The 13,458-nt window shown below is 37.1% G+C and overlaps 1 protein-coding gene across 1 annotated transcript in view; it reads left to right on the top strand.

Annotated features, from left to right (window-relative positions):
- The window catches only part of ZEB1 (zinc finger E-box binding homeobox 1), a 320,602-nt gene that overhangs the window by 198,168 nt on the left and 108,976 nt on the right, over window positions 1-13,458 (top strand). Inside the window, exon 2 of the mRNA XM_007942468.2 lies at window positions 2,344-2,544. Within this exon, the coding sequence (XP_007940659.1) occupies window positions 2,344-2,544 (201 nt within the window). The remainder of the gene's footprint in view (window positions 1-2,343; window positions 2,545-13,458) is intronic.

The raw sequence follows: 13,458 nt of genomic DNA, 5'->3' as shown, positions 1-13,458 counted from the left end.
AGGAGGGGTCGCTATGAGTCGGGGCCGACTCGACGGCACATAACAACAACAAATAAGCTGTTTAGTATCATGCTTATCTAGTGCATACAAATAATAAATTTTTCTGTTGTTACGTTTGAGAGTAGGTGGAGGAAGCAAAGATAAAGACCTTTTCCCTTATATGTTTTATGTTGTCTGAACTTGAAAAAGTAAGAATATATTACTTTTTTGCAGTCAGTGTCATGAGACAAATTGTATGTGGACTGCAGTATGGAAAACGAATTTGCTATGTAAATTCACCCAACTCACAATAATTTATTATATATAGATTTTATATATATCTACATCTATCTATCTATATGATTTTTATAAGGAAATAAAAGCATAAAGCATTTGCTTTGGGGAAAAGATCTGGAAAAAGGTATTCACATTAAAGTATTAATGAGATAAGATTTGGTATTTTCATCTGACGTGGATACCGACGAACGTGGAAAAGATGATAACTCGGGTACTTCTTGGGCAGAGGGGTTTTCTCAGTGTCTGAAAACTATTTAGGAGGTAGTTGGTTATTTGTTCTTATCTTGACATATACATCCACTCTTTTAAAAAAATATAGTTCTTGAAGTTCTCAGGGGTGTGTGTGTGTGTGTGTGTGTGTGTTTATGTGTTTGGGGGAATATATGTGCATATCATTTAGGTGATTATCTTCTGACAAGAATGTTGGGAAAGTCTCAGGAAGCAAGGGAAAGAATAGGTAAAAGTAATTATTATTTCATTATTGGGACAAAGCAAAGCTTCCATTATCTCCCTTCTTCTTTATCTTATTTTTGTAAATAAGAATCACCCTGCAGATAATTGAAAAATATATTCCAGTGACCACACCCAATGAAGGACTAAGTAATTTGTCCCATTAGTGATTTTTTTCAAGGACTTTGAAAGAATATATTGATTGTACTAAATTACTTGTTCTAGAGAATTTTTATTCTCAACTATTACTCATAGTTCTAAGAGTTGTAAAAGTCCTTCAGGATAATTATATATATTTGCAATGCTGATGTTAAATTTTATTGAAATTCATAAAAATATGGAAAAGGTGCTCGTTTGAAATTTCTGAATGCCATTTTTTTCAGAATAAAATGTGGTTATTTTTCAGAGTAAATTCAGAAATTTAACAAAATTAGTTGATTCTTTCTAAAGTCAGTGCATAGATATTAGTATGAAACGCACAGCCCTAACTGACAACTTGAAAATACCTTTTTGTGGAAAATTTGATGATGTATTGCTATATTATTAGGAGGGATGGCTTATTTTCTTAAATTTTAATGCTTTAAAGATTTTAAGTGCTAATTCTAGATAAGCAATATTATATAAATAAGTTCATTAATATTGGAGAGGATGTTTAATGTAATATTTAAGAATATAGATTATAAAACCAGACTGCTGAAGTTCAAATCCTAGCCTGCCAATTCCTAGCTGTATTAATCTTAGGAAATTACTTATCCTTTCTATGCCTTGATCTCCCACATTTGTAAAACAGGAATACAAGTATTAGGTGGTAGGTAGATACTGTTTCATAGGTTATTGTAAGAATTAAATGAGTAATTACTTTGAAATCACTTAAACATATTGTAAGGAGTCTCTGGGTGGCACAAATGGTTAAGCACTCAAATCTACCCAGAAGGACCCATCCCATTATTACCAAGTCGATTCTAACTCATAGGGACCCTATAGGACAGAGTAGAATTGCTTCCATAAGGTTTCCAAGGCTTTAAATCTGTATGAAAGCAAACTGCTTCATTTTCTTCCCACAGAGCAGCTGGCAGGTTTGAACTGATAATCTTTTAATTATTAGCTGAATGCTTTAACCATTGCACCATTAGAGCTCCTTCTGAAATATCATAGCCATTGTAAACCCTATAGATTGTAGTTCTACTTTGAAATACATGGGGTCATTGTGAGTCTGAATCAACTGGACACAAATTGGTTTGCTTTGTATATACACTAAGTACTCAATAAGTTTAGCTATTTGCCATTTTGGCCAACTATTGTCTACTGAGAGCCATATATGTATGTTGTCAAATAAATTAGTTTTTATATTCAAAACCACCAGCCACTCCTCAGAAGGAAGGTTGGGCAATCCTACTTCCGTAGTGATACTGCCTCAGAAACCCAAGGAGGGGTCGCTATGAGTCGGGGCCGACTCGATGGCAAACAACAACAACATATCATGATTTAAAATAAAATAGTTTTGAATTACAGTCTTTTTTAAGGGTCTTTTGTTTGTTTGTTTCTATTTTCCTGAGGTAGAAAAAACAATTTTTATGTTAACTCGTTTTGATTATTTGTTTCTTGTTCGTATTACAGTTACAAATTATAATACTGTGGTAGAAACAAATTCAGATTCGGATGATGAAGACAAACTCCATATTGTGGAAGAAGAAAGTGTTACAGATGCAGCAGATTGTGAAGGTGGTGTGCCAGAAGATGACTTGCCAACAGACCAGACAGTATTACCGGGGAGCAGTGAAAGAGAAGGAAATACCAAGAGCTGCTGGGAAGATGATGGTAAGTTTAATTTTTATTGTAATACATTCTTCTGTTTTTTTTTTTTCTTTAACGTGTGATTTAGGTGAAAGTTTACAGAGCCCATTGATTTTCCATTCAACAGTTCGTATATATTTTGTTTTGTGACAATAATTGCAATCCCCACAATGTAACAGCGCTCTTCCCACTTCCTCCCTGTGGTTACCATTTCCTTTTGTCCTGTCCTATCCATTCTAACCTTTTGAGCTTTATTCATGGGCAGATGCAGCCCATTTGATCTTTTATGGTTGACTGTTCTAAGGAGTGCATACCTCCCTGATGTTATTGTTCACCTCATAGCTCTATTATTTGGATGAGAGATGAGTCGTGGGAGTGAGTTCAATGGCAGCATGAAGGTTCACTAAGGGTCATAGTCTTGAGGGTTCCACCAGTCTCTCATCAGACCAGTAAACCTTGTCTTTTATATGATTTTGAGATTTTTTCCACATTTTTCTTCCACTCTATCCAGAATCCTTTTCAGAGTGGTTGGTATTGGTAGCTTGGCACCATCTAGTTCTTCTGGTCTCAGGGTCATGGAGATTGAGTCTCACATGGTCTACTCATCCCTTGGACTAATTGTTTCCAGGCATCTTTGATTTTCTTCACTCTCTTTTGTATTCTATTCTTTAAAAAATATATATGCAAGTTCATTGAAAAAATAAATTGGGTAAAAACTTTGAAATGAACAGTAACTTTTTATTATTAATCAATAAAAGGTACCCTTCTACTTACTAGAAATTGAATAGATTTTAATTGACTTTTCTAATCAAGATCCTACAGCTTTCTGTATATTGTTAATATAATTTAACACATTTAATATCATGTTGTGCCCCCTAATGAAGATCTATTTGGAAACCAACAAATTCTATTTTGGCACATTAAATTATAAAATAATTTAGTGTGCAAAAATACCAAACACAGATAAACCATATTAATTTTTTCAATGTTTATAAGCCTCTTTCTATACTATATCAGAATCTTGTAAGTAAGACTTGTTTTCAGAATTTGTTTTGTTCTTTCATTTGCTTTAAATTTTTACTTAAGTTAAATTTTTACTTTTATTCAAATAAAATATAGTTAGTGGAAGGGGCAGTAAAAGTAAGAAGACCTTCCACTTACTGCTATTTCACTGAATAAATACTGAATATATAACCTCTCGGGAGCTCTGGTAGCATAGTGGCTAAGGAGCTTGACTACTAACCAGAAGGCTGGCGGTTCAAACCCATCAGCCACTCCTCAGAAGGATGATGGGGCAATCTACTTCCGTAGTGATAATGCCTCAGAAATCCAAGGAGGGGTCGCTATGAGTTGGGTCCAACTTGATGGCACATAACGACAACAACAACAACAATATAACCTCTCTTCCTCATTTGTCAAATGAAAAAACAAAGCTATAATTTGCTTTTTTCTTTCAGGTCTAGAATTCTTTTTTCCTACTTTTCCAAATAAACTAAATTATTTAGCCTGTCCTGACAGGATTTAAGCAATAGTCATATAACAATAGAAGCATGTGTTGAAGTATAAGCAAACCCTTTACATCCATACCATCTGCAGACATCAACAAGCAAAGTTGCCTTGGTGAGGTGATAGAGAAATGGGGAATTGTCTCTCAGAAATTGTAAACAAAAGTTGTCTTCACTGATTTTCAGTGCAAATTTGTGTTATTTGGCACTCTGATAAATCTCAAGCCATAATTTGGTTTAAAGTAAAACTGCTAAGCACCCATAGACACCAGGCCAAAGCAAATACACATCTGTTTCAAGGAAAGTACCTTCATCCTAGCATAGAAGTATCTCAAATAATTTAATAAGAAGAAAGCAACATAAGTGAGAATTATAAGGAAAAAAATCAGAAATGGTAAAGACTTTAATTAATAGAGTTATCTGATAGAGATTATAAAATGACTGTTTTTTGTACTTAAAGAAAAACTAAAGATAAATTTGCAATTATCTGCTATGATAGAATAACATATAACCAAAAGGTTTTAAAAAGACTCAAATGGAAATTCTAAAAATAAAACAATAGATGGATTTAACAGCAAATTAAACACAGCTAAAAAATAATTAATTAATTAAAAGAAAGGAAAAAAATTATACTGAATGAAGCTCAAGGAGACAGAGATGGAAAAACACAAACAAAAAGATTGAGACGTGAAGAACAGAGTTAAAAGGCTCAGTAGATATATAATTGAAGAGAAGAGAAAAATAGAGCAACATGAACATGAACAGCAATATGAAGGGATAATGGCTGAGATTTTTTTCAGAATTAATGGAGGACACCAGACCACAGACTCAAGAAGCCAAACAAATCTCAAGAGGGATGCATAAATCTATCCCTTGTACCATAATGGTGAAATTAAAGAATATCCATAACAAACAGACAATCTTAAAAGTAGAGAGAAAATAAATTAGATTATGTTTGATGAAGTGGCAGTTAAACTGACAGCTGAATCCTTACTAACAGTGGAAACCAGAAAACAGTAAAATGATGCCTGCCTATGCAGAATTCCATACCTAGCAAAACTGCCTTTTAAGAAAGAGGATAAAATAAACTAATGAGGTCAGACAAGTTTCAGAAAATGAAAACAAATTTTCTTTAATACACACTAAGGCAAAATTTAAAGGATATATTTTATGTATGATGAAAGAAATCCTTGATAGAAGGTTTGAGATGTAAGAAAAGCAGAGAAAATCACAAATATAGTATGAGTAAAGATGAATCAATATGTAGTAATTATTATGCAAATAAATACTAACCAGAAAGAAAGCTAAATTAATTTCAGACAATATGGACTTTAAGGTGAAAAGTATTACTATAGATAATAGGATCACTTTATAATGATGACAGATTCAATTAATGAACCAGATATAATTTTAAATATGTTTGTACCCAAAAATAAAGGCTCTTAGCGTAATTACACAAAGTTGATGAGAATATAGAAGATGGGAAAATACATGTAGGATAAATGTTGTTGTTGTTAGGTGCCATCAAGTCATCTCCGACTCATAAAGACCCTATACACAGCAGAACGAGACACTGCCTGGTCTGTGCCAGCCTCACGATCCTTGCTATACCTGAGTGCATCATTGCAGCCACTGTGTCTATCCATCTCGTTGAGGGACTTACTTCCCCTTCTTTATTGCCAAGCATGATATCCTTCTCCAGGGAATGATTCTTCTGACAACATGACTAAAGTAGGTGATAGGAAGTCTGGACATTCTCGCTTTTAAGGAACATTCCAGCTGCACTTCTTCCAGAACAGATTGGTTAGTTCTTTCAGGAGACTATGGTACTCTTAGCATTCTTCGCCAACACCACAACTCATAAGCATCAACTCTTCTTCTTCAGTCTTCCTTATCCATTGTCCAGCTCTCACATGCATATGAGGTAATTGAAAATACCATGGCGTGGGTTAGGCACACCTTAGTCTTCCAGAAGACATCTTTGCTCTCCATCAGTTGAAAGAGGTCTTTTGCATCAGATTTGCCCAATGCAATACGTTGTCTGATGTCTTGACTGCTGCTTCCAGTGGTGTTGATTATAGAATCAAGTAATATGAAATCCTTGACAACTTCAATCTTTTCTCCATCCGCCGTGAAGCTGTTTATTGGACCAGTTGTGGGGATTTTTGTTTTCTTTATATTGAGGTGTAATCCATATTGCAGATGTAGTTTTTAATCTTCATCAGTAAGTGCTTCAAATCATCCTCACTTTCAGCAAGTAAAGTCGTGTCATCTGTGTATCACAGGTTGTTAATGAGTCTTTCTCCAATCCTGATGCCATGTTGTTCTTCTAAAGTCCAGCTTCTCGGATTATTTACTCAGCATACAAGTTGAATAAGTATGATGAAAGGATATAACCCTGACACATGGCCTTCTTGATTTTACACCATGCAGTATCCCCTTGTTCTGTTTGAACGACAGCCTCCTGATCTATGTTCAGGTTCAAGAGTACAATCAAGTGTTCTGGAATTCCCATTCTTCTCAGTCTTATCCAAAATTTGTTATGATCCACACAATGGAATGCTTTTGCATAGTCAATAAAACATAAGTAAACATCTTTTTGGTAGTCTTTACTTTCAGCTAAGATCCATCTGACCTCAGCAAAGATATCCCTGGTTCCACAGCCTCTTCTGAATCCAGCTTGCATTTCTGGAAGCTCTCTGTCAATATACTGCTGCAACCGTTTTTGAATTATCTTCAGTAAGATTTTACTTGCATGTGATATCAATGATATTGTTCAATAATTTCCACATTCTCTGGGATCACCTTTCTTTGGAATGGGTACAAATATGGATGTCTTCCAGTCAGTTGGCCAGGTAACTGTCTTCCAAATCTCTTGGCATATCCAAGTGATTGCCTCCAGCAGGGCATGTTTGTTGAAACATCTCAGTATGTATTCTGTCAATTCCTGGCGTCTATTCTCTACCAATTCCTTCAGTGAAGCTTTGACTTCTTCCTTCAGTACCATTGGTTCTTGATGATATGCCACCCCCTGAAGTGGACGATCATCAACCAGTTCTTTTTGGTACAGTGACTCTGTGTATTTCTTCCATCTTCTTTTGATGCTTCCTGTATCATTCAATATTTTTTACCATGTTGTTGTTGTTGTTGTTGTTGTTATGTGCCGTCGAGTTGGCCCCGACTCATAGCGACCCCTCCTTGAGTTTCCGAGGCAGTATCACTACGGAAGTAGGATTGCCCAACCTTCCTTCCATAGAATCTTTAAATATTACAACTCGAGGCTTTTTTCCTCAGTTCATTCAGCTTGAGAAATGCCAAATGTGTTCTTCCTTTTTGGTTTTCTAACTCCAGGTCTTTGAACATTTCATTATGGTAATTAACTTTGTCTTCTCAAGTTGCTCTTTGAAATCTTCTGTTCAGCTCTTTTATGTTTTCATTTCTTCCATTTGCTTTAGCCACTCTCCATTCAAGGGCAAGTTTCAGAGTCTCTTCTGACATCCATTTTGGTCTTTTCTTCTTTTCTTGTGTTTTTAATGACCTCTTGCTTTCTTCATGGATGATGTTCTGGATGTCATCCCATAATTCCCCTGGTTTTCAGTCATTGGTATTCAGTGCATCAAATCTATTCTTTAAATGGTCTCTAAATTCAAGGGGAATATTATCAAGGTCATTATTTGGCTCTTGTGGACTTGTCTTGTCTTCAACTTCAACTTGAATGTGCATATGAGCAGTTGATGGTCTGTTCCACAGTCAGCCCTGCCCTTGTTTTGGCCCAAGATATTGAACTTCTCCATTGCCTTTTGCCACAGATGTGGTCAATGTGATTCCTATGTATTCTGTCTGGTGAACTCCATGTGTATAGTCTTTGCTTACATTGTTGAAAAAAGGTATTTGCAATGAATAAGTTGTTGGTCATGCAAAATTCTATCATGTAGTCTCCAGTGTTACTTCTATCACCAAGGCCATATTTTCCAACTACTGGTAACTCTTCTTTGTTTCCAAATTTTGCATTCCACTTACCAGTGATAATCAAGCCATCTTGATTGCATGTCCAGTCAATTTCAGACCATGGAAGTTGGTAGATATCTTCAATTTCTTCATTTTTGGCTTTGGTGGTTGGTGCATAATTTTGAATAATAGTAGTATTAACTGGTCTTTCTTGTAGACGTATGTATATTGTCCTATCACTGACATCATTGTACTTCAGAACAGATCTTGAAACAGTCTTTGTGACAATGTGTGCCATACCATTCCTCTTCATTTCTAGAGTTGCAGATCATATGATTGTTTGATTCAAAATGGCCTAAAATAGTCCATTTCAATTCACTAATGCCTAGGATATCAATCTTTATGCATTCCATTTCAGTTTTTATAACTTCCAATTTTCCTAGATTCGTACTTCATACATTCTGTGTTCCAATTATTAATGGATGTTTGTATCTGTTTCTACTCATTTGGAGTCATGCCACATCAGGCAGTGGAGGTCCCGATAGCTTTACTTTATCCATATCGTTGAGGTCATCTCTACTCTGAGGAGGCAGCTCTTCCCCAGTCAAATTTTGAGTGCTTTCCAATCTGATGGGCTCATCTTCCGGCACTATATCAGACAGTGCTTCAGGGCTATTCATAAAGTTTTCAGTAATATATCAGACAGTATTTCACTGCTGTTCATAAGGTTTTCACTGGCCAATTATTTGAGAAGTGGATGGCCTCTTCCTTCTTCCAAGTCTGTCTTACCCTGGAAGTTCCACTGAAACCTGTCCACAATGGGTAACCCTGCTGGCATTATGTAACACCAGTGGCATAGCGTGCAGCCTTACAGCAACAGGTGAGCTACCACAGGACAACAAACTGACAGACAAGTTTGTCTCCCTTAGTTGTACTTAACCCCTCTGTGACCACCTTAAAATAGAGCTACTCTCAAGTGAAAGCAGCCCCTGAGCCCTACACCTGCCTACCTCAGGCCTTGGCCTTAAAATAGAGCCACACCCAAGCGAAAAGCAGCCTCCAACCCTGGGCCTGTCTACCTCGGGCCCCAGCCTTAATATAGAGCCACACCAAAGAGAAAAGGTGCCTCCAAGCTCCAGGCCAGCCTAGCTCAGGCTTGGCCATAATGTAGAGCCACCCCCAAGTGAAAAGCAGCCTCCAAGCCCCAGGCTCATCTACTTCAGGACCCTGCCTTAGTAAATAGCGGCACCCACGGTAAAAGCAGCCTCCAAGCCCCAGGCCTACCTACCTCAGGCCCCAGCCTTAATATAAATATGTAAGATATATAGATGTACTTAGGCGCTCTGGTGGCATAGTGCCTAAGGCATTTCACTGCTAACAAGAAGGCTGGTGGTTCAAACCCACCAGCCACTCCTTGGAAGGAAGGTGTTTGGTCAGTCTACTTCCGTAGTGATATCGCCTCAGAAACCCACGGAGGGGTCGCTGTGAGTCAGATGCAACTTGACGGCAGTGAGTTGATTTAGACATACTTAAAACAATATACCTGAATACTTTCATAATAAATATTCTTTCCAAATCATATGTAATACTTACAAAAACTGAACATACTGAAAGTCATAAAATGAATCTCAAATTTCAGAACATAAAATCATGCAGAGCACATTTCTGCAACACAATACAATTAAGCTAGAAATAATAAGATTTTTAGAAAATTATGATTGGAAAATTCAAGACATACTACTTTTTAATAACCCATGGGTCAATAAAGAAATAATAATTAAAGTGAGGGAATTTTTGCATTGAAGAATAATAGAAATATCAAATATAAACTATATCAAATATCAAATAATAGAAATATCAAAATTTATAGGATATGATTAAAGCAATTTGTAAGGTAAAATTAGAGTCTTAAATTTGTATTTTATGAGGCTGAATTGTTACTTTTTTGTCCGTGAACTTATGCTGAATGTTAGTTATCAGTTTGTTTTTTTTCCCTCAAACACTGAAAAACAGTACCTTTATAATCTACAAGGAAAATATTCTTGTCATAGATGTTAAATATCTCCAATCTGTAATTTTCAAAAGAAAACAGAAGAAGGTAGAATATCCAAATTTGAAGGACATTTGTCCATCTCTTCTAGCTAAAACTGTTGCTCTAAAATCAAAATGAGGTCAGTGCTTCTTTTTCAAAAACTTTTATTTTCTGAAATATAATTAATATGAACCAAGATATCAAGTGCTTTGTACAATGGTTTATCTAGCCTGCAGTTTGGTTTCCCTTTTGCTTCCTTTCATTTTTTATTTTTTATTTTTTTTTAATTGTGATTTGGGTGAAGATTTACAGAGCAAATTCACTTTCCATACAGCAGTTCACGTATACTTTGTCTCATGACATTGTCCACAGTTTACCACAAGGCAGCAGCTCCCCTCCCACTTCCTCCCCATAGTTACCTCTTCCCAGTGTCCATCCCTCCATGCTTCCTGACCCCTGAGCTGTCTCCCTGTACATAAGAAGCCCTTCTTTTGGCCATGATTGTTCTCTCCAAGGAGTGTATCTACCTGAGGTAAATGTTCAACTTATATGCCGGTCTTTTGTTTGGCTGGAAACCACAGGTGTGTGTTCAATTCCAGACCTGAAGGGGAGCTAGGGGCCATAGGCTCAGTGTTCTGCCAGGCTCTGTTGGACCAGCAAACCTGGTCCCCCCACCTTTATTTATTTTTTTTCTCCAAATGATTTTGAGTTTTGTTCCACATTGTTCTCCCTCTCTATCAAGGATCTCCTACATAGATTGCCTTCCAAATGGATGGCAGTGGTAGCCGGGCACTATCTATTTCTTCTGGTCTCATAGTTGTATAGGCTGCACATCGGATGGTGTACCAGTCACTAGGACTAATTGTTTCCATGAATTTTGGTTTTCTTCATTCTTCGTTGCTCTGGACGATGGCAGCTTGCTAGCTTTTAAGATCCCAGTCGCTACTCACCAATGTAGGAGGTGGAACAGTGTTTTGTATAGTATGTTATACCAATTGAGCTTGATGTCCCCTGCAACTATGGTCCCAAGCCCACAGGTTCAACTACTCCGTCCTTCTGGGTAGCTGGCTGTGACCAAGCGGTGACCACAACCTTGCCCCTTGTCAGCTCTACTATACACTTGGGAATTCTGATCATTCACATAAACTTATAGGACCATTGTCTGCCAACCCTATACATGTTCTTGGATATACTGTCCATTTCATAGACATACCTAATAGTTCAGCCTGTGCGCCCATCTGTCCACCCATATACCTATATTTGCCTTCACCGACAACATAGTACTGTATGTGCAAAAGGGTTCATATTTGTGGTCTGTACTTCCCATGTACATCTCTATGCCTTTCTCTTCCTCAATGCCACGATATTGATCACTCACATTTGGTACAATGCCCTCCTCTTCACCCAAATCAATACTTACCTCTACCTATCTAACAGTGTTTCCTCCCCTACCTCCCACCCCTAGTAACCAACAAAGAAAATTTCCTTCTATAGATAAACTTTTCCTTAACTTTTACAATAATGGACTAATATAATATTTGTCCTTCTGTGATTGACTTATTTCATTCAGCATGTTGTCCTCCAAGTTTATCCACGTTATGCGGTGTTTTGCAGATTCTACATTATTCTTTAGCATTGCATAGTATTCCATTGTGTGTATGTACCATAGTTTGGTTATCCATTCCTCAGTTGATGGACATCTAGGTTGTTTCCATCTTTTGGCTATTGTAAATAGTGCTGCGATGAACATGGGTGTGCATATATCTGTTCTTGTCATGGCTCTCACTTCTTTAGGGTATATATACCTAGTAATGGAATGGTTGGGTCAAATGGTATTTTTAATTCTAACTTTTGAAGGAATCAGCATACTGCTTTCCACAATGCTTGTACCATTTTACAGTCCCACCAGCAGTGTATGAGAGTCCCAATCTCTCTACATCCTTGCCAGCATTTGTTATTTTCTGTCTCATTGAAATTTGCTACTAGCGCTGGAACAGGAATGGTATCTCATTGTTGTTTTGGTTTACATCTCTCTAATAGCTAATGATCATAAGCATTTCTTCATATGTTTGTTGGCTGCTTGAATATCCTCCTTGGTGAAGTGTCTATTCATGTCTTCTGCCCATTTTTTAATTGGATTATTTGTCTCTTTGTTATTGATATGTTGGCATTTTCTATAAATTCTAGAGATTCTTGTCACATATGTCATTACCAAATATTTTTTCCCAATCTGTAGGTTCTCTTTTGGAGAAGTCTTTGGAAGCACATGAAAATTTAATTTTTAGAAGGTCTCAATCATCTGATTTCTCTTCTGTTGTTTGTACATTTTGAGTTATGCTTGATAGTCTATTTATGCTATATATTAGGGCCCTTAAATTTGCCCCTAGATTTTCCTTGAGGAACTCTATAGTTTTAGGTTTCACATTCTAGTCTTTGATCCATCTGGAGGTAGTTTTTGTATATGGCGTGAGGTACAGATCTTGTTTCATTTTTCTACAAATGGATCTCCAGTTTTGCCAGCACCGTTTATTAAACAAACATTCTCTTCCCCATTTATTGGATTTTGGGCCTTTGTCAAAGATCAGCTGACTATAGGTCTATGAATCTATTTCTGGGTTCTCAATTCTATCCCATTGGTCTATGTTTCTGTCATTAAACCAATACCAGGCAGTTTTGACTACTGTGGCTGTATTGTAGGTTTTGAGATCTGGCAGTGTGGGACCTCCTACTTTGTTTTTCTTCTTCAATAGTGCTTTGCTTATCTGAGGTCTCTTTTCTTACCATATAAAGTTAGTGATTGGTTTTTCCATATCCCTAAAGAATGTTGGGCAGCCAGCCGCAGGGATACAGGTGAGGAGAGGGAACCCAGGCATGCCCAAAGCAGCAGGGCAGGAGAGCAGGAGAAAGGGGATTAAAAGGCCCAGGAATCCGTACAGAGGAGGAGTCACCGCAGGGACCCAGGTAAGGGTGGTACGAGAGGTTTCCAACAGGGAGACAAACTTGTCTGTTGGTGACATCTTGATGTGAGTTTTGAGGCTGAGCCACTGATGTTTCCAACCCAGTGGGATGCACATAGTGCACAGGTATCAACCCAGCTTACAGACTGAGACAGACTAGGAGGAAGGAAGAGGCCATCCACTTCTCAAAGAATTGGCCAGGGAAAATCTTATGAATAGCAAAGAAACACTGTTTGATACATTACCGTGAACTTTATGAATAGTCCCCTTAGGTTAGAAGGCTCTCAAAATAGGACTGGGAAAGAATTGCATCACCTGAGTAAACTCAGCCTTAGTCCTGCGGATAAGACCTCCATTTGCTGATGTGGCACTACTCAAATTGAAGAGAAACAGCTCCAGGCATCCATTAATCATTGGAACATGGAATGTACGAAGTATGAATCTAGGAAAATTGGAAGTTGTCAAAAATGAAATGGAACACATAAAGATTGATATC

This window comes from Orycteropus afer, unplaced genomic scaffold, assembly GCF_000298275.1.
Source record: "Orycteropus afer afer isolate SDZICR_OR568_19922 unplaced genomic scaffold, OryAfe1.0 scaffold00090, whole genome shotgun sequence".
Taxonomy (NCBI): domain Eukaryota; kingdom Metazoa; phylum Chordata; class Mammalia; order Tubulidentata; family Orycteropodidae; genus Orycteropus; species Orycteropus afer.
Note: the sequence above shows the minus strand (reverse complement) of the source record. Positions and strands in the feature narration are given on the sequence as shown.